Genomic DNA, 26,869 nt, shown 5'->3' with positions numbered 1-26,869 from the left:
GCCTTCTGTGATGTCTAGCACTATGCATATCCTATGATGTATAGCACTATGCATATCCTATGATGTATAGCACTGTGCGCCTTCTGTGCTGTGTAGCACTATGCATATCCTATGATGTATAGCACTGTGCGCCTTCTGTGACGTATAGCACTATGCACATCCTATGATGTATAGCACTGTGCGCCTTCTGTGATGTATAGTACTATGCATATCCTATGATGTCTAGCACTGCGCCTTCTGTGATGTATAGCAGTATGCACATCCTATGATGTATAGCACTGTGCGCCTTCTGTGATGTATAGCAGTATGCACATCCTATGATGTATAGCACTGTGCGCCTTCTGTGATGTATAGCAGTATGCACATCCTATGATGTCTAGCACTGCGCCTTCTGTGATGTATAGCAGTATGCACATCCTATGATGTATAGCACTGTGCGCCTTCTGTGATGTAGAGCACTATGCGCTTTCTGTGCTGTAGAGCACTATGCATATCCTATGATGTATTGCACTGTGCGCCTTCTGTGATGTCTAGCACTATGCATATCCTATGATGTATAGCACTATGCATATCCTATGATGTATAGCACTGTGCGCCTTCTTTGATGTATAGCACTATGCATATCCTATGATGTATAGCACTGTGCGCCTTCTGTGATGTCTAGCACTATGCATATCCTATGATGTATAGCACTATGCATATCCTATGATGTATAGCACTGTGCGCCTTCTGTGCTGTGTAGCACTATGCATATCCTATGATGTATAGCACTGTGCGCCTTCTGTGATGTATAGTACTATGCATATCCTATGATGTCTAGCACTGCGCCTTCTGTGCTGTATAGCAGTATGCACATCCTATGATGTATAGCACTGTGCGCCTTCTGTGATGTATAGCAGTATGCACATCCTATGATGTCTAGCACTGCGCCTTCTGTGATGTATAGCACTGTGCGCCTTCTGTGATGTAGAGCACTATGTGCCTTCTGTGCTGTAGAGCACTATGCATATCCAATTATGTATAGCACTGTGCGCCTTCTGTGATGTATAGTACTATGCATATCCTATGATGTCTAGCACTGCGCCTTCTGTGATGTATAGCAGTATGCACATCCTATGATGTATAGCACTGTGCGCCTTCTGTGATGTATAGCAGTATGCACATCCTATGATGTCTAGCACTGCGCCTTCTGTGATGTATAGCACTGTGCGCCTTCTGTGATGTAGAGCACTATGTGCCTTCTGTGCTGTAGAGCACTATGCATATCCAATTATGTATAGCACTGTGCGCCTTCTGTGATGTATAGTACTATGCATATCCTATGATGTATAGCACTGTGCGCCTTCTGTGATGTAGAGCACTATGCATATCCTATTATGTATAGCACTGTGCGCCTTCTGTGATGTATAGTACTATGCACATCCTATGATGTATAGCACTGTGCGCCTTCTGTGATGTATAGTACTATGCATATCCTATGATGTCTAGCACTATGCATATGTAAAACCACACTGGCACTAGGTATGGCATACCTGCAGTCACTGGCTATGGTTCATCACACTTACTTTTCACCGGCTGGTCATGGGTAAGGCACAGGTACCAGGGGGTCCCCTGAATAATCAGGAGTTTAATTACGGTTGCATTGTGGGAGTGGACTACAGGTGTCAGTGCAGCGCAGAAAGAATTGGGTGCCAGGCCATCTCATAAAACAGCAAAAAAACAGTTTATTTAACATATAGCAGGGATGAAGCAGGGAAAACTTCTTAACACTCTCCTCCAGCACAAAGCATAATGGTTACATCAGGTCACTTATCATTCCATCTCCTTCAGCACATTAATCATATCAGTTCCATCAAGGCACCTCCTCCAGCACATCACTTAATTGCAGCGGCATAAATATGGCGAACAGCAGTTCCTACCAGGGCATCCTGGGACCAGTAGTGCTACACATCACAGGTTACTGTCTCTCTCATACATAACAAGGACTCTTGTCAATGGGGGGCTACTCAGCATGCCGCGTGGCTTCGACCACTCACCCAGATATGTCCTCTCCTGAGACTCACACCTGGCACTCTCTTCTAGGGCACCTCTACAGGTGGGCATCACCCTCTCACTGGTCTCTGTGTATTGCTGCTCTCACACTGCAATCTCTTACCCCTTTTCCACTTGCAAAAATATCCCGGGTTTTTGCACGTGAACGCGCATCATCCCGGGATTTAGTGCAGTGTGAAAGGGTCTTCCCGTGTTCAGCATTCCGGGATCTCTACCCAGGTCCTGACCTGGGTAGGACCCGGAATCGACACGGGATGCCGTCAGTGTGAATGGTCCCGATCGGCTACACGGGACTTTACGCTACAGCTATCGGGGAAGCTGCTTCCAGCAAGAAGCTGCCGACCTGCTGCAGGCTCCCCCGAGCACCCGCAGCCCTGCCCCGCGTACCCGCTGCACCCCGGCCAGGAGGCCAGGAGCAGGTTCCCCGGGGACTACTCGCTGGAGCCGCTCGCCTACCACCCCTACCCGGCGGATGGCTCACAGAAGGCGGCCTCCGCCTCTTCCTCCCCCGGGGGGGGACGAGAGGAAAACTTCCCCGAGATCGCACAGAAGTGACGGGAGAGTTCTCCCCCCACTCCCACTACAGCGACTCGGACGAGGCCAGCATAGGGGAAGTGCGTCCAGGGCACAGGCAGAGTGCAGCCCCCCGGTGTCTATTGGATCCACTTGCACTCCCGGGTCATACCCGGGAATGTGTGAATGGGGCTGTCCCGGGTCGATCCCGGGTCTGAATGCAATGTGAAAGGATACATTCCCGGGTAGTGTCCCGGGAAGCATCCTGGAACACATTCCCGGGTATAACCCGGGACTGCAAGTGGAAAAGGGGTATCTCTCTCTCGCTCTCTCTGGTGCCTTGCTGGGACTGGCAGCACTCCCCACATGTGCTGTGAGGGGCTGCATTCTCCTCATGTTGCTCTGCAGAAAAGCACCCACAGGTGCTGCTGCTCTCTCCATAGAAGGGGTGCAACTCATGATTGCTGTTTCCAAAGCTGGGGACCATGGAAATGACAGTTAGCCATTCCATGGCCCCAGCAACCATCCATGCACCTTCACTGTTCACTCCAAACTTTACTTGTGCTGAATCTGCTACTTTGTTTCTAACTACACTTCCTGTCTTCCCCCTCTGCAGGAGGCTTGCATGTGATCACTGCCTGATCCCCAAACTTCTCCCAATCAGTGCACAGGAAATAGACCTAGCTATGCATGATAAAACTAAGTGGTATTAACTCTTGCAGTACCAGGGTATTACACATATCCTATGATGTATAGCACTGTGCGCCTTCTGTGATGTATAGCACTATTCACATCCTATGATGTATAGCACTATGCACCTTTTGAGCTGTCTAGCACTATGCACATCCTATGATGTATAGCACTGTGCGCCTTCTGTGATGTATAGCCCTATGCACATCCTATGATGTATAGCACTGTGCGCCTTCTGTGATGTATAGCACTATGCATATCCTATGATATATAGCACTGTGCGCCTTCTGTGATGTATAGCACTATGCATATCCTATGATGTATAGCACTGTGCGCCTTCTGTGATGTATAGCACTATGCACATCCTATGATGTATAGCACTGTGCGCCTTCTGTGACATATAGCACTTTGCACATCCTTTGATGTATAGCTCTATGCACATCCGGTACTTATGTTAGTTGGGCGCCCACTAAGCTATTTGCTTACTCTTCCGCGTCCCCTCGCGGGGCTCGCTGTGCTCACCACGCTTCAGGCTCGGTGGCTCGCTGCATTTGCCACACTATATAAATTCCTCCATGCCGACATGGATAGTGGGGGTATGAGTGTACTATAGTGGGCGCACAACTAACATATAAGTACCGAACATCCTATGATGTATAGCATTGCGCCTTCTGTGATGTATAGCACTGTGCACATCCTATGATTTATAGCACTGTGCGCCTTCTGTGATGTATTGCACTGTGTGCCTTATGTGATGTATAGTACTATGCATATCCTATGATGTATAGCACTGTGCGCCTTCTGTGATGTATAATACTATGCATATGCTATGATGTATAGCACTGTGCGACTTCTGTTATATATAGCACTATGCATATCCTATGATGTATAGCACTGTGCGCCTTCTGTGATGTATAATACTATGCATATGCTATGATGTATAGCACTGTGCGACTTCTGTGATGTATAGCACTATGCATATCCTATGATGTATAGCACTGTGCGCCTTCTGTGATGTATAATACTATGCATATGCTATGATGTATAGCACTGTGCGACTTCTGTGATGTATAGCACTATGCATATCCTATGATGTATAGCACTGTGCGCCTTCTGTGATGAAGAGCACTATGCGCCTTCTGTGCTGTATAGCACTATGCATATCCTATTATGTATAGCACTGTGCGCCTTCTTTGATGTATAGCACTATGCATATACTATTATGTATAGCACTGTGCGCCTTCTGTGCTGTATAGCACTATGCACATCCTATGATGTATAGCACTGTGCGCCTTCTGTGCTGTATAGTACTATGCATATCCTATGATGTATAGCACTGTGCGGCTTCTGTGCTGTATAGTACTATGCATATCCTATTATGTATAGCACTGTGCGCCTTCTTTGATGTATAGCACTATGCATATCCTATTATGTATAGCACTGTGCGCCTTCTGTGCTGTATAGCACTATGCACATCCTATAATGTATAGCACTGTGCACCTTCTTTGATGTATAGTACTATGCATATCCTATGATGTATAGCACTGTGCGCCTTCTGTGATGTAGAGCACTATGCGCTTTCTGTGCTGTAGAGCACTATGCATATCCTATGATGTATAGCACTGTGCGCCTTCTGTGCTGTATAGCACTATGCACATCCTATAATGTATAGCACTGTGCGCCTTCTTTGATGTATAGTACTATGCATATCCTTTGATGTATAGCACTGTGCGCCTTCTGTGATGTAGAGCACTATGCGCTTTCTGTGCTGTAGAGCACTATGCATATCCTATGATGTATAGCACTGTGCGCCTTCTGTGCTGTGTAGCACTATGCATATCCTATGATGTATAGCACTGTGCGCCTTCTGTGACGTATAGCACTATGCACATCCTATGATGTATAGCACTGTGCGTCTTCTGTGATGTATAGCACTGTGCGCCTTCTGTGATGTATAGCACTGTGCGCCTTCTGTGATGTAGAGCACTATGCATATCCTATTATGTATAGCACTGTGCGCCTTCTGGGATGTATAGTACTATGCATATCCTATGATGTCTAGCACTATGCATATGTAAAACCCCACTGGCACTAGGTATGGCATACCTGCAGTCACTGGCTATGGTTCATCACACTTACTTTCCTCCGGCTGGTCATGGGTAAGGCACAGGTACCAGGGGGTCACCTGAATAATCAGGAGTTTATTTACGGTTGCATTGTGGGAGAGGACTACAGGTGTCAGTGCAGCGCAGAAAGAATTGGGTGCCAGGCCATCTCATAAAACAGCAATAAACAGTTTATTTAACTTATAGCAGGGATGAAGCAGGGAAACCTTCTGAACACTCCCCTCCAGCACACAGCATAACGGTTACATCAGGTCACTTATCATTCCATCTCCTCCAGCACATTAATCATATCGGTTACATCAGTTCCATCAAGGCACCTCCTCCAGCACATCACTTAATTGCAGCGGCATAAATATGGCGAACAGCAGTTCCTACCAGGGCATCCTGGGACCAGTAGTGCTACACATCACAGGTTACTGTCTCTCTCATACATAACAAGGACTCTTGTCAATGGGGGGCTACTCAGCATGCCGCGTGGCTTCGACCACTCACCCAGATATGTCCTCTCCTGAGACTCATACCTGGCACTTTTCTAGGGCACCTCTACAGGTGGGCATCACCCTCTCACTGGTCTCTGTGTATTGCTGCTCTCACACTGCAATCTCTCTCTCTCGCTCTCTCTGGTGCCTTGCTGGGACTGGCAGCACTCCCCACATGTGCTGTGAGGGGCTGCATTCTCCTCATGTTGCTCTGCAGAAAAGCACCCACAGGTGCTGCTGCTCTCTCCATAGAAGGGGTGCAACTCATGACTGCTGTTTCCAAAGCTGGGGACCATGGAAATGTCAGTTAGCCATTCCATGGCCCCAGCAACCATCCATGCACCTTCACTGTTCACTCCAAACTTGTGCTGAATCTGCTACTTTGTTTCTAACTACACTTCCTGTCTTCCCCCTCTGCAGGAGGCTTGCATGTGATCACTGCCTGATCCCCAAACTTCTCCCAATCAGTGCACAGGAAATAGTTTTATCATGCATAGCTAGGTCTAAATGGTATTAACTCTTGCAGTACCAGGGTATTACACATATCCTATGATGTATAGCACTGTGCACCTTCTGTGATCTATAGCACTGTGCATATCCTATGATGTATAGCACTGTGCACCTTCTGTGACGTACCGCACTATGCATATCCTATGATGTATAGCACTGTGCACCTTCTGTGATGTATAGCAGTATGCACATCCTATGATGTATAGCACTGTGCACCTTCTGTGATGTACCGCACTATGCATATTCTATGATGTATAGCACTGTGCGCCTTCTGTGATGTATAGCAGTATGCACATCCTATGATGTATAGCACTGTGCACCTTCTGTGATCTATAGCACTGTGCATATCCTATGATGTATAGCACTGTGCACCTTCTGTGATGTACCGCACTATGCATATCCTATGATGTATAGCACTGTGCGCCTTCTGTGATGTATAGCAGTATGCACATCCTATGATGTATAGCACTATGCATATCCTATGATGTATAGCACTGTGCACCTTCTGTGATCTATAGCACTGTGCATATCCTATGATGTATAGCACTGTGCACCTTCTGTGATGTACCGCACTATGCATATCCTATGATGTATAGCACTGTGCACCTTCTGTGATGTATAGCAGTATGCACATCCTATGATGTATAGCACTGTGCACCTTCTGTGATGTACCGCACTATGCATATCCTATGATGTATAGCACTGTGCGCCTTCTGTGATGTATAGCAGTATGCACATCCTATGATGTATAGCACTGTGCACCTTCTGTGATCTATAGCACTGTGCATATCCTATGATGTATAGCACTGTGCACCTTCTGTGATGTACCGCACTATGCATATCCTATGATGTATAGCACTGTGCGCCTTCTGTGATGTATAGCAGTATGCACATCCTATGATGTATAGCACTATGCATATCCTATGATGTATAGCACTGTGCGCCTTCTGTGATGTATAGCACTATGTACATCCTATGATGTATAGCACTGTGCGCCTTCTGTGATGTATAGCACTATGCATATCCTATGATGTATAGCACTGTGCGCCTTCTGTGATGTATAGTACTATGCATATCCTATGATGTATAGCACTGTGCACCTTTTGTGATGTACCGCACTATGCCAGTGGCGTAGCTAGAAATTTTTCTCTCCCATACCCAAAAAAATTCTGGCGCCCTCCCCCCCCCCCCCCCCCAAGAAGGGGTGAGGCGATGGACTACGGGCACCATAGTTACATATGCACGGGGCAGGGAACCGCTCATTCAATATGCACTGCACTTGGTCCCCGCTCATATTAGATATGTACAGGGCGGGACCAGCTCAGGGTTCACTGCTGCCTGGGTCACCTGTCAGTTCAGCCAGCGGCGCCCACCACAGACTCTGCTGGTGCTGCTCCCCGCAGGGTCTGCCAAATATGTAGCTATGCCACTGCACTATGCATATCCTGTGATGTATAGCACTGTGCGCCTTCTGTGATGTCTAGCACCAGGGGCGGATCCAGGAAAAAATGACAGGGGGGCACCATGATAAAAGAGGGTTTAGGTGGGGGAGGGCCAGTGTTAGTGGTGCCAGTGTACATGCTAAGAGAGCAGCAGAGAGAGGGTGGCAATGGGATTAAAAATAGGCCCTGGCATTTAAAGTGCACAGGCCCACCATGGCAATAAAAGTGAAGGATGTAGTTGTGCGCACGCCGAAGGCGCGCTCTGGTAAAGGGGGTGTGGCCACTCAACAGGGGGCATGTCCTTGAGTGTAGTGTACAACACCATATCCAACTTCTACACATTATGCAACAAAATACTAGACCCCATTATACTTGCCCCTTACCCATGATGCCAAATGGAATGAGCCAAAATTCACATAATGCCACATGGATTGTGTCAAAATTCACATAATGCCAAATGGATTGAGCCAAAATTCACATAATGCCAAATGGATTGAGCCAAAATTCACATAATGCCACACGGATTGTGTCAAAATTCACATAATGCCACACGGATTGAGCCAAATTCATAAAATGCCATATGGATTGAGCCAAAATTCACATAATGCCACACGGATTGAGACAAAATTCACATAATGCCACACGGATTGAGCCAAAATTCACATAATGCCACATGGATTGAGCCAAAATTCACATAATTCCACACGGATTGAGCCAGAATTCACATAATGCCACACAGATTAAGCCAAAAATTCACAATACGCTTCATAAACAGGGACATTGTCCACCAAAGGCGCGCATTAAACATTTACACCATAATGTCCATTGCACGTTAAGTTGCACGGCATGATGTCCATTATGTATTATGCCAAACACCATAATGCCTATTAAAAATTATGCTACATACAGTAAGTGCTGCTTATCTACATGCTCATTGCCAAGGGTTCCAATGCTCATTGCCAGAGGTTCCATGCTCGTTGCCATGTGGGATTACATGCTCATTGCCAACGGGGAATACATGCTCGTGGTAAATGGGGGACAGCCGCCGCCAGGCAGAAGTGATAGCCACTGACAGTGGCAGAGCCTGGCTGTATTCCGAGCACTGCAGGTCCCAGCTATTTGAAATAATACCCATTTCACACCAGAAAATGCGTTCCCAGGTTGGCCCCTTTTACACCAGCCTAGTCCCTGCATTTTCTGGTGTGAGGGGGAGAGAAAACCACCCCTCCCCCCTTTTAACTAGTTATCTCATTTAACCGGCTATATCTTCGGAACTAACTGACCCATTTACATGAGACAAGTATCATATTGAAGAACTTTTGAGTGGGCTTTGAATGATTTTGGTCCTGTGAAACTGGAAAGTTTGGTTCCAGAGTAATCTGCCCTCAAAGAACATGAACAGCCATGAAATTACATTTCAAAAATAAAAAAAATCGATTTACATGCTATATCTCTGGAACCGATTGACCGATATGGACCATCCTGGTATCATATTGAAGGCCCAGTGATTTGGAATTGAATGACGTCAACCACAAGCTCCTGTGATGCCAGGGGGGGAACTGGCAGCCGTCGGAACCGGGTGGGGGTCGGAATTGACAGGTCCAATATTATTCTATGGGGAAAAAATGTTACAGTTTTGCCATGCGATATCTCCGGTTCCCGGGGGGCTAGAGACATGGGGCTGGGCTCGTTGGAAAGCTCTGGTCCTCATCTACAAAATGAATGACAGGGGGGGCACGTGCCCAGGTGCCCCCCCCTGAATCCGCCACTGTCTAGCACTATTTATTTTATTTATTTATTTATTAGCAGTTTCTTATATAGCGCATACATATTACGCAGCGCTTTACAGAGAATATTTGAACATTCACATCAGTCCCTGCCCCAGAGGAGCTTACAATCTATATTCCCTACCACATGTACACGCACACAGACATACTAGGGTTAATTTTGTTGGGAGCCAATTTGCCTACCAGTATATTTTTGGAGTGTGGGAGGAAACCGGAGTACCCGGAGGAAACCCACGCAAGTACGGGAGAATATACAAACTCCGCACAGTTAGAGCCATGGCGGGAATCGAACCCATGACCTCAGTGCTGTGAGGTAGTAATGCTAACCACTACACCATCCGTACTGCCATATGCATATCCTATGATGTATAGCACTGTGCGCCTTATGTGATGTAGAGCACTATGCGCCTTCTGTGCTGTACAGCACTATGCATATCCTATGATGTATAGCACTGTGCGCCTTCTGTGATGTAGAGCACTATGCGCCTTCTGTGCTGTATAGCACTATGCATATCCTATGATGTATAGCACTGTGCACCTTCTGTGATGTATAGCACTATGCATATCCTATGATGTATAGCACTGTGCGCCTTCTGTGATGTATAGCACTATGCATATCCTATGATGTATAGCACTGTGCACCTTCTGTGATGTATAGCACTATGCACATCCTATGATATATGGCACTGTGCGCCTTCTGTAATGTATAGTACTACGTACATCATATATCACTGTCAGCCTTATGTGATGTATAGCACTATGCATACATATCCTGTGATTTAAAGCACTGTGCATATAATTCGGTGTGGTATGTTTTTCCGACAGTCAGGTTCCCGACAGTCATTATCTTGACGTCGGGATCCCGACTGGCCAGACTCAGTGTGGCCAGCGCAACAAAGCCCCTTGCGGGCAAGGTGGCGAACTACGCTCGCCACCTATTCCATTCTCCCTCTATGGGGGTCCACGAGGGAAAATAGCCAACGGCCGTCGGGAACCCAGCCGTCAGTGTTTTAACAGTCGGGATCCAGACATCGGGTTAATGACTGTCGGGACCCCGTCCAGCACCTATATAATGTGATTTATAGCACTGTGCGCCTCATGATGTTGAGTACTGTGCACCTCATGATGTTGAGCACTGTGCACCTCATGATGTTGAGCACTGTGCATATAATATTATGTATAGTACTGTGCGCCTTGTGACGCTGAGCGCTGTGCGCCTCATGATGTTGAGCAGTGTGCACATAATATAATTTATAGCATTGTGTGCCTCATGATGCTGAGCACTGTGCATATAATATTATGTTTAGTATTGTGCCCCTCATGATGCTGAGCACTGTGCATATAATATTATGTATAGCACTGTGCGCCTTGTGACGCTGAGCACTGTGCTCCCTCTTCCCTCCTGTTGTTAAAGTCCACTTCTCTTCACATTTCACTCACAGCTCTCCTATACTCAAACACTCAGTGACCATCTTCGTCCGCATACTCATCTCCATTATTGGCCTTAAGCCTCTTATAGTATGTTGATTGAGTCCTCACTGTTTATATTTAAGCTGTAATGTGTAGTGAACTGTGGCGCTCTTTATTTGTACTCTATTTTTGTTATTTATTCAATATAATACTGTTTTGTCTCCCTGTATTGTTCCTTTGTACGGCGCTGCGAAACACTTGTGGCACCTTATAAATAAAATTATAATAATAATATATCATATAATAAGATGTTATAAAGCCCATGGAAAAAATGATGTCTCCTATTGTAAAGTGCAATAAAATACGCTGTGCTACTGTATATAACTTAATAAATAAATACATAAAATAAAATGTGGTAGATTTCTCGAATAATAATAAACACGCTGTTTTTGCAGATATATTTGCTGGATGTTCACATTGTAGAATTAACCATATCACACTTATCGCCAACTCAGCTCTGAATTTTATTGACACAGCTTAATACAAATTTATTTAACTTTAAGAATTCTCATTGTCGGAGGCAGTTACTTTACAGACATTAACCTTTCTAATACTATCTGATGACACTTCTTAAGTAGAATGCTCTTTGCCCAGGCAATAAAAGAGGATCTTTTTTTTTTTTTTTTTTCTTGACTAGATCCCAGTCTGCTAGGAGCTAAAGGAAAGGCATAAATCTCAAAGGATCTCATATTTTTTTTTATCTTCTAGGCATACTGAGCTTTGGATATGTCTTTTCTATTCAGTTGGATCTCCAGTGGTTTCAGCAGCGTGCTTCAATTTTTAGGTAAGAGTGGAAGAAAATATGTTTGAATTCAGTCAGAATCAGTTTTGGTTTAAACTTGTAGATTTGGGGCGGGATGTATTAAAATGTACTAACGTATGCGGCTGGCATCGCGGTGCGGTGACGGAGCCCCCCCACGATACCTGTACTCTGGTGTGCCTGACTCTCCCCTCACCCCGGGGACAGTTAAGCAGGCTGTCCCCGGCGCCTGCTCCTCCCCCCTGCAGCCGGAAGGATGTCTGGCTGCTTCGCTAGGGGGAGGAGGGGTTTACCTTCCAGGGTCCAGGAGGACCCTTCAGGAAGGTAAGCCAGAGGGGGGGTCGGTGAGGCCGCGGGTTTGCGGCGGCGTGCGGCGAAAAGAAGCCCATAGGCTTCTATAGGGTATCGCCACCCAAAGGTGGCGATACCCTTCAATGCGGTATCATTTTTGATACATTGCAAAATGCGGTAAAACTGGGGTTTTACCGCATTTTCCAGTTGATACATCTCGCCCTTGATCTGTTGGGTCTACGCTAGACGGGCATATGGTCATTAGGTCGACATGCATTGGGTCGACGGCTTAAGGTTGACACATGAAATAGGTTGACATGGCTATGTCGACATCTGGTGAAAAAGTGAAAAACTCATGTTGACCTTTTGACTGTCGACCTTCACATTTTCGACAGAAGGCTTGTGTTGACCTTCCAACCCTGTAGACCTTAGCCATGTCTATTTCATGTGTCGACCCAATGCATTTCCACCTAATATGGGTTGACCCATTTACCTATGCTCCCTAGAAATGTATGGATCATAGGGTCATCAGCAAGTAGGTCGACAAGCATTAGGTTGACATGCAGGAAGGTCGACATGGTCATTGGGTTGACAGTCAAAAGGTTGACATGGGGTTTTTCACTGTTGTTTTGACCCGAATGTTGACATGGAAACTGAAACGTAGCACCGCGTCCCCTCGCATGGCTCGCTGCACTCACCATGCTTCGGGCACACTATTGTATTCTCCCACCACGCCCTAGTGGGTGGTAGTGAATGAAATGCCGCCTGTCGGCACATGTCAGCTCAAGAAGCAGTGAAAAACCCCATGTCGACCTTTTGACTGTCGTCCTAATGACCATGTCGACCTTCCTGCGTGTCGACCTTCCTGCTGGTGACCCAATGACCGTATCCCCCTAGACTAGTCTTGTGACTAGATTATGGAGAGGCACAGATGGGCTTTAGTCTGCAGAACATGATATGAGACATATGGCTGACACTACAAAATACATCCTGTCTTTCAGGACCTAAAAATAATTCCATTTATTTATTTATTTTATGGTTTCTTATATAGTGCAGCATATTCTGTTGCGCTTTACAATTGGAAATAGTGATAAAACTAACCGGGTCGTAATAAACCGACATAAAGGCAGGAGGGCCCTGCTCACAGAGCTTTTACATTACATTACACCATACACAGTAATGCCCATTGTGCCACATTATGCCCCACACAGTAATGCCCATTGCACCACAGTAACCTCACACAGTAATGCCCATTGTGCCATATTATGCCAAATTCAGTAATGCCACTGCACATTATGCCACACACAGTAATGACCATTATGCCACACACAGTAATGCCTATTGCACCAAAGTAACCCCACACACCGTAATGCCTATTGTGCCATGTTATGCCAAACTCAGTAATGCTCACTGGAAATTATGCCACACACAGTAAAGCCCTTTGAACCATATTATGCCTAGGAGTACATTATGTTAATTGTACCAAATTATGCCAAAGGCAGTAGCACCACACTGTAATATCCAGTGCATATTGCGCCCCACACAGTAGTGCCCAGATAACACCAATCGGTCCCTGTCCATGGTGTCTGATGTTGTTAGCCATCCATACTGGCACTGCAGCAGATGCTGAAGAGGCTGGTGATGAGGAAGTGGGATGCTGGATGGATATATAGCCTTCAGCATCTCCCTGCTTGTGTGCATTTCATAGAATATACCGCTGTGTCATGATGTCATGCTGCATATTTCTATCTTGGGGATGGTCAGACTGGCTCTCATAATGGGGGCCTGTGAGCACGTACTCAGATTGGGGCTGCCTGTCACAAACCGGTGGGGGATGGGGATGGTAGGTGAGGCTGCAAACAGAGGGGGTTGAGTTCGGGGCAGTGAGAGGAGACTGATGAGAGGGCAGCTGATACTGGGGGGGATGGGGGGCGGTGTGCTGTGATTAATGGGGGGGGGGGGGCAATAAGGGAAGAGCGGAGAATGGAGCCTGTGGGGAAAGATTGAAGCCTTATCAAGTTTTAACATCCATGTCCCACTGCTGCCTGTTATAAAGCTGAACCATGATCTCCCTAGGCATTCCTAATGACTATGTCTTGTCATGCATGACAAGACCTAGTTCACCTATGCCTAAGGATGGCTGTGTGTATTTGTGTGTGCTGCATAGATATTTGATAGATACACAGAGGAATGTCTTCAAATTATTTGTGCACTATATAAAAAAATATTTATAAGTAAATACATTCCTGCTCTAACATCGCTAATGCTTACACTGTGTGTCACGGTGTGACAATATTTTACCAGGAGTAATGATTGTTGATTATACAGTGCACAGTCACTAGAAGGGTCTTCGTTTTGAAGACTGGTTTGGGCTTATAATGGTATACCAGTCACCGGATAGTGTTCAGTATTGTACAGTATCCATCACTAGATTTGTTGCAGATTTGCATACTGGTCATGAGATCTTCTAATGTGTGTATGAATAAGCATGCTTCCACATGCTAGAGTGACCGCTATTGATCAGGTTTTTTTTCTGCGCACGTGCACATAACACACAGGTTAGCACCCGAAACACTTTAATGGCGGGATACATCAAGCAATACATACAGTGTATCACTTCTCTTATTGCAAGCATAGTGGTGTTTAGCGTTTTATGCTTCAAAAATTGCAAAACCATCTACAGGTGACATTCCCTTTTTAGGTCCGCACTCCAGATTGTATTGCATTCCGGAGCTTGGAGCGTATTTCTTTATTTTGTTTCTCATATACTGTAGTGCAGCAAATTCCATTGCACTTTACAATGGGAAACAACAGTGATACAACCAACGCAGTGATAACAGACAGTCATATAGAAAGCAGAAAGGCCCTGCTCGCAAGCTTTCAATGTATAGGGAAATAGGCATTGGTACACAAGGATGGGTGTTTTCTATTTCATAATGGTCCAGCAGATTTCAAATATTCTTTTTGAGCTGTTTTATATGGTCCCCCAGCAATGTTGCCCTGGGGTCAGGAGGATGGAAAAACTTTTTTAGTGGTTGGTACTTTTCCTAGCACGGCGCCCACTAAGCTAATTGTGTAAAACCCCACTGGCACTAGGTATGGCATACCTGCAGTCACTGGCTATGGTGCATCACACTTACTTTCCTCCGGCTGGTCGTGGGTAAGGCACAGGTACCAGGGGGTCCCCTGAATAATCAGGAGTTTAATTACAGTTGCATTGTGGGAGTGGACTACAGGTGTCAGTGCAGCGCAGAAAGAATTGTGCACCAGGCCATCTCATAAAACAGCAATAAACAGTTTATTTTAACATATAGCAGGGATGAAGCAGGGAAAACTTCTGAACACTCTCCTCCAGCACATTAATCATTTCGGTTCGATCAGTTCCATCAAGGCACCTCCTCCAGCACGTCACTTAATTGCAGCGGCATAAATATGGCGAACAGCAGTTCATACCAGGGCATTCTGGGACCAGTAGTGCTACACATCACAGGTTACTGTCTCTCTCATACATAACAAGGACTCTTGTCAATGGGGGGCTACTCAGCATGCCGCGTGGCTTCGACCACTCACCCAGATACGTCCTCTCCTGAGACTCACATCTGGCACTCTTTTTTTTAGGGCACCTCTACAGGTGGGCATCACCCTCTCACTGGACTCTGTGTACTGCTACTCTCACACTGCGATCTCTCTCTCTCTGTCAGGTGCTTTGCTGGGACTGGCAGCACTCCCCACATGTGCTGTGAGGGGCTGCATTCTCCTCATGTTACTCTGCAGGAAAAGCACCCACATATGCTGCTGCTCTCTACATAGAAGGGGTGCAACTCATGACTGCTGTTTCCAAAGCTGGGGACCATGGAAATGACAGTTAGCCATCCCATGGCCCCAGCAACCATCCATGCACCTTCACTGTTCACTCCAAACTTGTGCTTAATCTGCTACTTTCTAACTACACTCCCTGTCTTCCCCCTCTGCAGGAGGCTTGCATGTGATCACTGCCTGATCCCCAAACTTCTCCCAATCAGTGCACAGGAAATAGACCTAGCTATGCATGATAAAACTAAATGGTATTAACCCTTGCAGTACCAGGGTATTACAATTGCTTAGTGGGCTATTCTGTGTAGGAGAATCGCATGGCATGGCCCATTTTAGTGCCGTGCGATGTGATGCAATGCAATTTTTTAATGTCATTTATTCACTGCTCTGTATGCCCCAGGGGATCACATCGCATCGCACCTCCCGCAAAATCGCATGCGATTTTATAGGTTGTATGATGCCATTACATTAGCTATAAAATAATATGATTGTATGACATACCAAGAGGTTTTAGGCACCCCAACCCACACACTATCCACTCCACCCCGAAGCGTGGCGAGCGGTGGCGGAACGCGTCCTCCAACGTTTTCATACCCCCACTATCCACGTCGGCGTGGAGTTCATTTTATATAGTGTGGCGAGCCCCACGAGGGGACGCGTAATACATGTAAAGTAATCGCAGGGCTCAGTGTCTCGGCACACTATATAGAATCAACTCCATACCGCCGTGGATAGTGGGGGTATGAAAACGTCGGAGGACGCGCTCCGCCGCTTGCCACGCTTCGGGGTGGCGTAGATAGTGGGGGGGGGGGTGTGCGTAAAACATCATTGTATGTCATACAATGATATTATTGTATAGCTAATGTAATGGCATCGCACACCCTATAAAATCGCATGCAATTTTGCGGGAGGTGCGATGCGATCCCCAGGGGCATACAGAGCAGTGGATAAATTACATTACAAAATCGCATCGCACGGCACTAAAATGGCAATGCGATTTCACTACGTTACCGTATGTTGGAAATCTGGGCGCCGTGGTTAAGTAACCTAGTGGTTAAGTAATTTGATAGGAAAGTTTATGAAAGTCCTTCATTTTGTCAATGGAAGCGAACAATAAGTGTCGATGAGAAAAATAGATAGTATGAAAGTCGGTTTGGGAGATATTTTGAGATAAGGGAAGATACAGTATGTACATTGGTGTAGCTTGGTTAATGGCCTTGTGCATAACCCCCCAACTGTCCTGCTTTTCGCAGGAACATCGTGGTTTTTTGGGACCGTCCTGCCCGGGGCCGGCAGTGTCCAGCAGTTGGGGTAGTTGGGATTCCCCCCTGTCTCTATCTCCCCAGCCCCACAGGCTGCAGAATAGATGTTGTGTGCATGTACACAGCGTCTATTCTGCAGCCTGAGGGGTTGGGGGCATAGCCAGCAGCTCAGAGAGCCGCTAGCCATGCCCCCAACAGCGTCAAAAACATGTGGCCTTGCGAGAATAGGTCACGCCCCTGTATCGCTAGACAACGCCCCCCCAAAAATCGTGTCCCTCTTTCGATCTGGACAATGTTTGGAGGTATCAGGATGATAGATCTTTAATCAATATATCATGCACTAAATAAGCAGCCTAAGGTTCAAATCCCAATATGAATTACCACTTCACAAAAAGACATTCAAGACCAAACAAGATTTTGGGATGTCCCCTGGGCGCTTTTGATGTTAAGGTATGTACTCCTCAATCAAGATTGAAATACCCAAAAAGAAGGAAAACAAAATATAGATAGTGTAATACTGTAATTAAAATCCTTTAAAGTATCAATTTTGCAGGATGGAAATATTTTTAATTTGTACCGGAACAATATGTCTACTAATGAGGTAGACAACTGTGCAAATTGAGGGAGATCACACCTTTCAGCCAACTGCTTCCACTCAACTGGACACTTAGTACTCAAATGGAAAGATAGGAAACCATCATGGTGCAGTAAAATTTAATAAAATCCAGATAAAAAGCATAGACAGAGGGTATACAACATTGGACTCTCACCATACAGTATATTTATGTCCACATAGATTGCAGACACAAAGCACAAGGTGTAATAGCCACAGGTGTCCCTGGAACTGTTGCGGTATGTTGGTAAGTGGTGTAGTCCTCTGGAGATCCCTCTGTCTTGAAATCCGACCGGTTTCGATACCATGCGGTATCTTTCTCAAGGTCTGAAAGCATGGTCCCTTGTTACAGGTTAAATACCATCTCTCATTAAATAAAGGTGAATCCTAATACCAGACATGGATAATCTAGCCGTCTAAACACATTATAAAAACATAAAGAAAATCCGACAATCCATTTAATGTATTCAGGTTATTCTGGCCGCATGTGCCGCTCGTTTTGGTTACAGACTCCCGCCACGTCACTTCCGGTATTACGTATATTTCCGGCGGTGACTCACTTCCGGTTTCGAATGTTGATGGAAGTGACCTGTGCGTGTCACGCAGAACTTCCTCTTTCATTTGTAATGCAAAGGAGATGATACTTGCGTCTCAAGCGGCGGCCATTGTTTTGGATTCTGTTGTTCTTGCGTTTTAACAAGGAGTGCACTGCAATCTTATCCTCAGAAATAGAAAACCGTATATCAGAATACATGAAACTATTTAAAAACAGTACAAATATTATAGCAATATATTATAAAAACCATTTGGTTTCGAAATCCTTGTTTAACCCATTGGGTACCAAGGTCTGATTTTTCCATTTCACATTTGGCCAGCCTTTTCATTGAATCTCCCCCTCTTACATTAGGACATATTTTCTGAAGGATATAAATATTTTTTATACATTTGATGTCACACATATGATGAGTTTTAAAGTGGGATGAGAGAGCATTGGATGTATGTTTGTGTGTGAATAAAAGTATTTTATATTGAATATAGTAGATTACAGCAGAAACCGCAGCTCTTAATGTCATTGCGGATCTTCAGTTCCCTCCTCTCTCTTCTCCCTGCTGCACCTGTCAAGCACTATGACAGGCAACGGTGCTGGCAGCTTCAAGCTGATCTTCATAGACATACAGTATGTGTAAGGGCCGCTACTTCTGTGCGCATTATGTGTGGCACTACTGCTTTGGATGTTATGTGTAAATGGTACTACTACTGTGGGATTATATTTATTTATTTACAGTTTTTTATATAGCGCAGCATATTCCGTTGCACTTTACAATTGGAAACAGTGATAAAACAAACTGGGTAGTAACAAGCCGACATAGAGGTAGGACTGCACTGCTTGCAAGCTTACAATTTATTGGGATCATAGGATGGATACATAGGGATAGGTGTAAGGCCAGCAGAGGTCGAACCGGGACTGCCCACTATCTCTGTTGCCCTGAACAGATGTCAGCGATCACGTGCGGGTACTAGGCTTCTCCTTTAACCGCCCCGGCTGTAAGGGCGAATTAGGTCCGCCCAGACTCACCCGTAAGACCCAGTTGCAGTCAGGTCTTACGGGTGGACAACGTTATCGCTGAGGCTGCACGGGAGCAAGAGGAACGCTAAATAGACACAGTAAGGGCAGACCGGAATCCACCTGAAGTGGCCCAGATGGTGGTTAGCCACCAGGGATGGCAAAATAAGTAGGTGGACACTGTTAACAGATATGCCCTCTGAATGGTATCACGGATATAAATGCAACAATGCGCAGGAATGGAACCACAAATAAAACAGGCGCAACAATGCACAGGGGTGTAACAATAAGAAAAATGAGGAGAAAGAAGGTACTGCAGGGTGACCCCTGACTTATCTGGGAGATGTAGTCCGGTTAATGGCCTTGTATGTGAGTAGAAGTATTTTATATTGAATACGGTAATATACAGGCAGCCAATGGAGGGACTGAGCGGCTCAGCAGACATTGAACATCTAGCCAGCTGCATTTAAATGGATTATAGTGGTTAGAGTCTATTCTTAGGAAGACCGGTAATGAGGCTATTGCAATAGTCAATGCGTGATATAATGAGTGCATGGATTAGAGTTTTTGCAGTGTCTTGTGTAATATACAGACAATTTTTGGATATGTTTTTTTAGATGCATGTAACATGACATATTGAATGTGAGGAATAAAGGACCGTTCAGAGTCAAGGATGTGTTCTCAACAGTGCTAGAGATATGAGGTTGACAACTACTCATGGCTGGTGGGAATATAATTAATTCTGTTTTGGAGATGTTAAGTTTGAGGTGGGAAAATGACATCCAGGATGAAATGGCAGAAAGACATTGAGACAAGGAGCAATACTGATGGTGTCAATTGAGGGGAGGATAGATAGACTTGAGCATCATCAGCGTACAGATGATACTGAAATCCGAAAAAGTTGATTTGTTTGCCAAGAGAGGAAGTATAGTTTGAAAAAAGCAGAGGACCTAAGACTGAGCCTTGTGGTACAACAACTGATAGAGGTAGTGAGGAGGAGGTAGAATCATAGAAGCGAATTAGGTAGGATGAGAACCAAGAAAGGTCTGTATTCTGAAGACCTAGGGATTGTAGTGTTTGTAGAAGAGAGTGGTCAACTGTGGCATTACTCTTGTGGGTTTTAAGTGTAACGGGCACTACTACTTTGAGCATTGTGTGGCACTACTACTGTGGACGTTACAGTATGTGTAAATGGTACTACTACTTAGTGACACTACTGTGTGTTGTAAAGTGAAAATTGTACACTACTATGTGTGATGTAATGTGAATAAGATTGTGGTACTGTGTCGCTTAATTATAATAATTATTGTACTATGGTATGGCCATGCCACTTCCTTGTGAGGCCATACCCCTTTTTGTGACATGGGCTTTCATCACACATTGTCCCTTTATTATGTATAGGGACGATGCAAATTTTTAGTTTGCAGAGGGCAGCCATACATTCTAGCACTGGTCCTGGCCGCAGGTATGTTTTTCTACTTACTGGGCATGTGCAGAAAAACATCATACCAGATACCATAAGCAAACAGGTGTATGTACCAGAGCTATAACTAGACTTCTGGTGACCTGGTCCTGAAAGAGAATTGTCATCCTCCTACCCATTGTTTCCAATAAAGAGCCTGATTCAGTATTGATCAAAAAATTTTCTCTAATGGGCAAAACCATGTTGCACTGCAGGTGGGGCAAATGTAACGTGCAGAGACAGTTAAGGGCCCCATACATCAGCAATTAATTGTGACAATTTTCAGATATGGAGATGATTGCCACAATTAATTTTAGATGTGTGGGCTCCCCCTTTTGGCAATCCCAATCAAAATCGCCAATCGATTGCTTAATCAGGTTTTTAAACATGTTTAATAATCTTGTATTATCTGCAGATCTTTTTTTAGATGTGTGGGCATTCCCAATTCGTCGTCTTCATCTATTTACATTATGAACAGCAATCGATTGGGCAATTTCCAGATATGAAGAAGCAATCTTTAGATGGAAAAATCTGCCGATCACTGAAATAAATCTGTAATGTGTGGGCAAAGTCAGATAGATTGTAAAATCCATTTATCTGGCCAAAAAATCCCTGGATCTGGAAATCCATAAATTGTGATTGCTGATGTATGGGGCCCTTTAGATTTGGGTGAGGTGCAGTCAAACTGACATCTAACTTGCAGTGTAAAAATAAAGCAGCAGATATTTACCCTGCACTGAAACAAAATAACTCACCCAAATGTAACTCACTCTGCAGGTTACATTTGCCCAAACTGCAGTGCACATGGCTTTGCCCATTATGAAAAAGCTCTATACCAGGCATGTCCAACGTTGGCCCTCCAGATGTTTTGAAACTAAACATCCCAGCATGCTTTGCAATAGTTTTAGCATTCTCTAATAGCAAAACTGTGGCAAAGCATGCTGGGATGTGTAGTTTCAAAACATCTGGAGGGCCAACGTTGGACATGCCTGCTCTATACACACTAGCCGATACTGGCTGCGGCTGTTAACCATATCAGCCGCAGGCGTACACACTGAACGATATAGGCTGCAAAATTAAACTGCATGTTCAGAAGACAATATCAATACCAATGCACGGGAGCACACATCTGTAAGATATTGAATGTACACAATAGACGATATTGTGAACGATGTTGCTCAAAAATCCACTTTCTGAGTGTGTACAAGGCTTAAGTTTTTTTTCTTTTGCAATCCTTACTGAATTATGCCCATAATGTTCATACCCTTTCCACTAGATAGATAGATAGATAGATAGAGGAATTGGACACAAATCATCTTTATACCACATCCATGCACTTAATTTGAGAGCCCATTTTTATTCAGTTACAATACCCTTTAGTAAATAACACATTGCAATATACTGACATAACCAGGATTCAAACGTGTAACCTGTTTCATTCCAGTTCTTTGATCCTGCATAAAAACAATGTGATATCTAATTATATGAGATACTTGTAAAAAAAATAATCAGCATTGCAGTTGAGCAAGATCTATGTAGTGTGCAGCCACACATCCAATCACTCTATAGATCTGCAATGCTGATATTTTTTTCAGGAAGTACAAGGAGAGCTTCAAATAGATAGAATTCTTTAGCTTTCTATGCAACAGCAGTTCAATTAGTGGAGTGTCTGACTGTAATGCCACATGCAATGGGTTTGAATTCATGGTAGGTCAACAGCTTAAAAAGTAATAATGGACAGTACGACTGAATAACAAAGAACTTTTAAGTTAACTTCATGAATGTTGTATAGGTATTAGCAGAGAAGGGTATAGGGGAAGGAGACCGCGGCAGTCCGGGGATGCCAGGCCTGAAAGAGGAGGGTAGCTACAAGTTAAAGTGATTTAGACTGATAATTGACAAGTATTGCCAACAGCATCCCTACCCTGCAGCGCCATGTGCAGTGGCACACACCCCGCCACACTAGTTACAGCCCTATTATATACAACTCCTTGAAGCCCCAGCATATGGTGCGGCATAATGACTGTGGTCACTTATATTTTTGGGCACAGGCTGGATACAAAAAGCAATCTAATAGTTGAGATTTTAAGGGGTTGAACAAGGTACCCCAGACCTGAGGTAGAACAGAGGCATTAATTATGACAATTGATTCTTGTCACTGTGAGCGGTTGAAAGTTATGTTCTCCATTGACCGTTCTTGCACTTGATTGCAGAATTGTGAAATTGCAATAAATTAACATTTTGACTTTTTTTTTAAAGAATTGTTTGGAAATTTCATAAGCACATCTATAGGAAAGCATTATAAACCTTCCAGATGAAATATGTGGTTTTTTTTTTATTCTTTGTTTGTTCCATCCGTGTGTTTTATGTCTTATGCTAACAATCCTGCTACTCTGCATGCCTAGCCAAAGGCAAACTGTTATATGAGCCCCAATAGCCTTTGAATGCTCAAATCTAAGCGTTTTGTGAAGAGCTTGTGTGACGTGCTAGTCTGGAAAGAAGCACAATCATTTGGAGAACTATAGTTTATTCTCAGTTTTCTATGTTGCATAAGCCAAACTTTTCTTATGCAACATATGTGACCTCACACAAATCATTTTTTATGGTGCCGGACACCTGGTGAGACTTCAGATACATTCACACTATGGGCTCACTGAGCTGTAAATCCGCAGCCCGAGTGATTATTGGATGACACGCAAGCCTTCTGTGCGAATGGCTAGCCATCATGTGGGGCAGAATTTACCTGATCACTTAGCTCCGAGCACTTGCAGCTCAGCGATCAGCTCTGAATCAGGCCCAATGAGATATTTTTAAACGATCTACACAATAACGATATCGTTAAAGATTTTATCATGCAGATCATTTATTGTGTAGGCACTATATCATTAACGATGTACACTCCCGTGGGTCTTTAACTACCCCCCTTGTCGTCTTAACATGTAGACACATTCTGTCCATATAGGTGATGGTGATGTTACTGATTGATATCTTCAGCAATATTGATTTGTTTGTATGCACTATGGGGTATATTCATCCCTGCGAAGTCCAAGGTGGACGATTATTGGACGAGTGTGTATGGATCGTATCGTTCATGCGTGAGGCCCTTCAGCAAAAAAATAGTGTATTTTCTGATCACGAGCTGTTCGTAAGCTGATTGACAGGAAGCTGGCATTTGTGTGGGGATGACCTGGCCATTCTGGGAGAGTCAGGCAAAATGCAGGTGTTCACAATCATTTCAGGAAGAGTCTGTGTTGTGGCATCAGCTCCGGCCTCGATCGGTCTGTTTCCATCAGGCAAAGTAGGTTCGGTACTTGTGTACTTTCACGGCTCCCACGATATGCATCGTATGTGGAAAAATCGCATCGCATGCGATCTGATGCGATGCAATGTCATTTTTCACTGAAATTATGGACATGAGTTGAAATCATGTAAAATGCACCCCAAATGTCATTTTTCACACTGTACCACCCCCACTATCAACGCCAACCCGAAGCGTTTGGGCTCGGTGGCTCGCTGCACTCGCCACACTATCTATTCTCAACTCCACGCCGACGTGGATAGTGGGGGTATGAAAAGGTCGTATATGGGATACTGGGAGCCCGCCTCTGTGCGGCTTTCTGCTGTAACGACATGGTTACTAACACGGTTAGGGATTGTTGCCTCGTTGTCATATGTCCTTCTTCAAGGATTATGGTGAACTCAGAAGTTGTTATGATTCACCTCTTTGTTATTTTATGTTTATTATTTTGGTTTGGGTGTGCTGTGAGAATCTCACCACGTTATTGTTCATATACCTCCTCACATAGCTCTCCTTTGGCACAGTTTTTCATTAACTGACTAGTGGAGGGAGATAGAGGGGAGGAGCCAGTGCACCCACACTGAAAGCTTTAATGTGCCTGTCTCTCCTGCGGAGGATCTCTATCCCCATAGTATAACCCAGTATCCCATATGGAGTATGAGAAAAGGATTTACCGGCAGGTACCCAAAATCCTATTTTTCATGCCCTCTTTGACATTGACAATGTTGATGGACTTGCACAGTGGCAGAACTCCCGGAGGCAATGGCGTCATCTGCCACCGGGTGCCAGCCTTAGTGGGGGCACTGGCTCCATTGCCCCCCCGATGTTCCGCCCATCTGTAGAGGTACCTTGATTGTAGGCAGGGGCGCGGCGCCCCCGCCCCGCCCTGCCCTGTTCCATCCTTGTCAGCTGGTTTGCAGTTGCTGTACTCACTGTGGGCGGGAGACTCGCAGCAAGTACAGACGGGTCAGGTGCCACAAAGCATACAAGCTCCCGGCAGCCCAGCCAGCCAGTGTCACTGGGTCACTGTGTCAGGCAGTCGTCAGCCTCCAGTCACCGGCTGCCGTTGAGGGCCCCCAGGGAGAAGCCTTCCTCCAACAGCCATTGACTTTGCAGTGCAGCCTGCCCCCATCCCCCTCCGCTCCCCCCCAGCAGCACATCTGCCACCGCCCGCGGGGAAGTCAGAAGCTGCTCTACGCACCCGCTCAGCCGTGCATACAGCCCAAATTGAAGCCTGCGCAGCCAGCACCACCAGGAAGCAGCAGCTCAGCTAGCCCGAGGACATGGAGCTAGAAGAAGGTACCTGTCTCCCCCTCATCCTTCACCCACACCTCACACCCAGGCGGTCCCTGCTTTGTGTGCACGGTCCAGAAGGGATCAGCACCATGGGGCCCTGTGCGGGTAGGTGCAGCCGCCCACTTCTCACGCTAGCCCTAAGTGCCTGCATTCAGGCTGTAGCAGCACCAGGCTTGTGCCCAGTGCCCACCAACTTCTTTTCCTGCCTGACACCCCCCTCTCTCTCTATGCCCGACGCCCATGTCAACCCATCCCTCTCTCTGCCTGACTTCCCCTCTAACCCCTATCACTTTGTACCTGAATGCGCTCTCTTTTTTACGCTGACACTCTCTCGCTTTCCACTCTCATTTCCTCACTTTAGCGATCTATCCATGGGCGGGGGCACTAACTTTTTTTTTGCCTCCGGGCGACATGGACAAACTTACGCCACTGGACTTGCATCATAAATGTCATGACTAGTGTCAGCAGCTTCAGCACTAGGAAGTGGGGTCCTTATCTTTCCTGTATCAACACGCACCACAGCTGCACTTATATGGCAGTACTGCTGGATTTATATACAGCACCGCTAATAGCACAGTACAGCAGCACCCCTAACCTAGCAGGACAGCAGCACAGCACAGGACAGCTCCCCAGAACACCATCCCTGTACAGCATAGGACAGAAGCACACGTAACTGCACAGGACAGCACCACTGCAATTATGTGGCAGCACGGCACAGGACATCACCGTTGAACTTATACAGCAGCACCATTGCACTTCTGCAGCAGCACAGGACACCACTGCTGGACTTATATGGCAGCACAGGACACCACTGCTGGACTTACACGGCAGCACTGCTGGACTTACGCGGCAGCACAGGACACCACCGCTAATGCACACTCCACAATTTAAACTCTGCTAATCAAGGTTCTTCGTATAGTTATTAGCCAAGAAATATAAGCCCACAACCAGCGTCTAAGTGACCTTGTCTCTCTGATGGGTCCCTAATACTAAGGGCCTGATTCTGGTTTAATTGGTATGTGCCGAATTCGGCTCAGTGACCGATTTTGCGGATCTGCCCATGCATACTGTAAGTATGAAAATCTGCATGTGCAGACCTGCTGTGCAAACACCTTCGGTGAGTATCACACTTGCTGAGGAGTTCACACACTTACGGGTGGTCTGAGGGCGGGCAAGGGGCGGCTGCAGGGTGATCGCCCAGCATTTTATGGGCATCCATATGAAAACATTGGGCGTTTCCCTGGGAATGCATGTGGGCTGATGCCTATGTTGGGCGGGCAGTTGACATCACATGACATCAGCGCCAGCCCCCTTTTCGGCGAACGGTTGCTAAAAGAAAAGTCAGTTTTCACTGAATTTTATTTCCGATGGGGGGAGAAAACATTTGTTGGTTGACGACCGTCCATTGATTTCTCTCCCCTTTGGCCGCATGTGAGGGGTT

At 45.6% G+C, this 26,869-nt stretch overlaps 1 protein-coding gene across 2 annotated transcripts in view; it reads left to right on the top strand.

The window, feature by feature from the left end:
* The window catches only part of SAR1B (secretion associated Ras related GTPase 1B), a 111,805-nt gene that overhangs the window by 42,410 nt on the left and 42,526 nt on the right, over nucleotides 1-26,869 (top strand). For both annotated transcript variants that reach the window (XM_083181801.1, XM_083181800.1), the window contains exon 2: nucleotides 11,778-11,853. In XM_083181801.1, the coding sequence (XP_083037927.1) occupies nucleotides 11,796-11,853 (58 nt within the window). In that variant the 5' untranslated portion in view covers nucleotides 11,778-11,795. The remainder of the gene's footprint in view (nucleotides 1-11,777; nucleotides 11,854-26,869) is intronic.

The sequence above is a fragment of the Crinia signifera genome, chromosome 4 (genome assembly GCF_055691185.1).
Source record: "Crinia signifera chromosome 4, ASM5569118v1, whole genome shotgun sequence".
Taxonomy (NCBI): domain Eukaryota; kingdom Metazoa; phylum Chordata; class Amphibia; order Anura; family Myobatrachidae; genus Crinia; species Crinia signifera.
The sequence above is the reverse complement of the archived record's forward strand: the minus strand, read 5'-3'. Positions and strand labels throughout refer to the sequence as shown.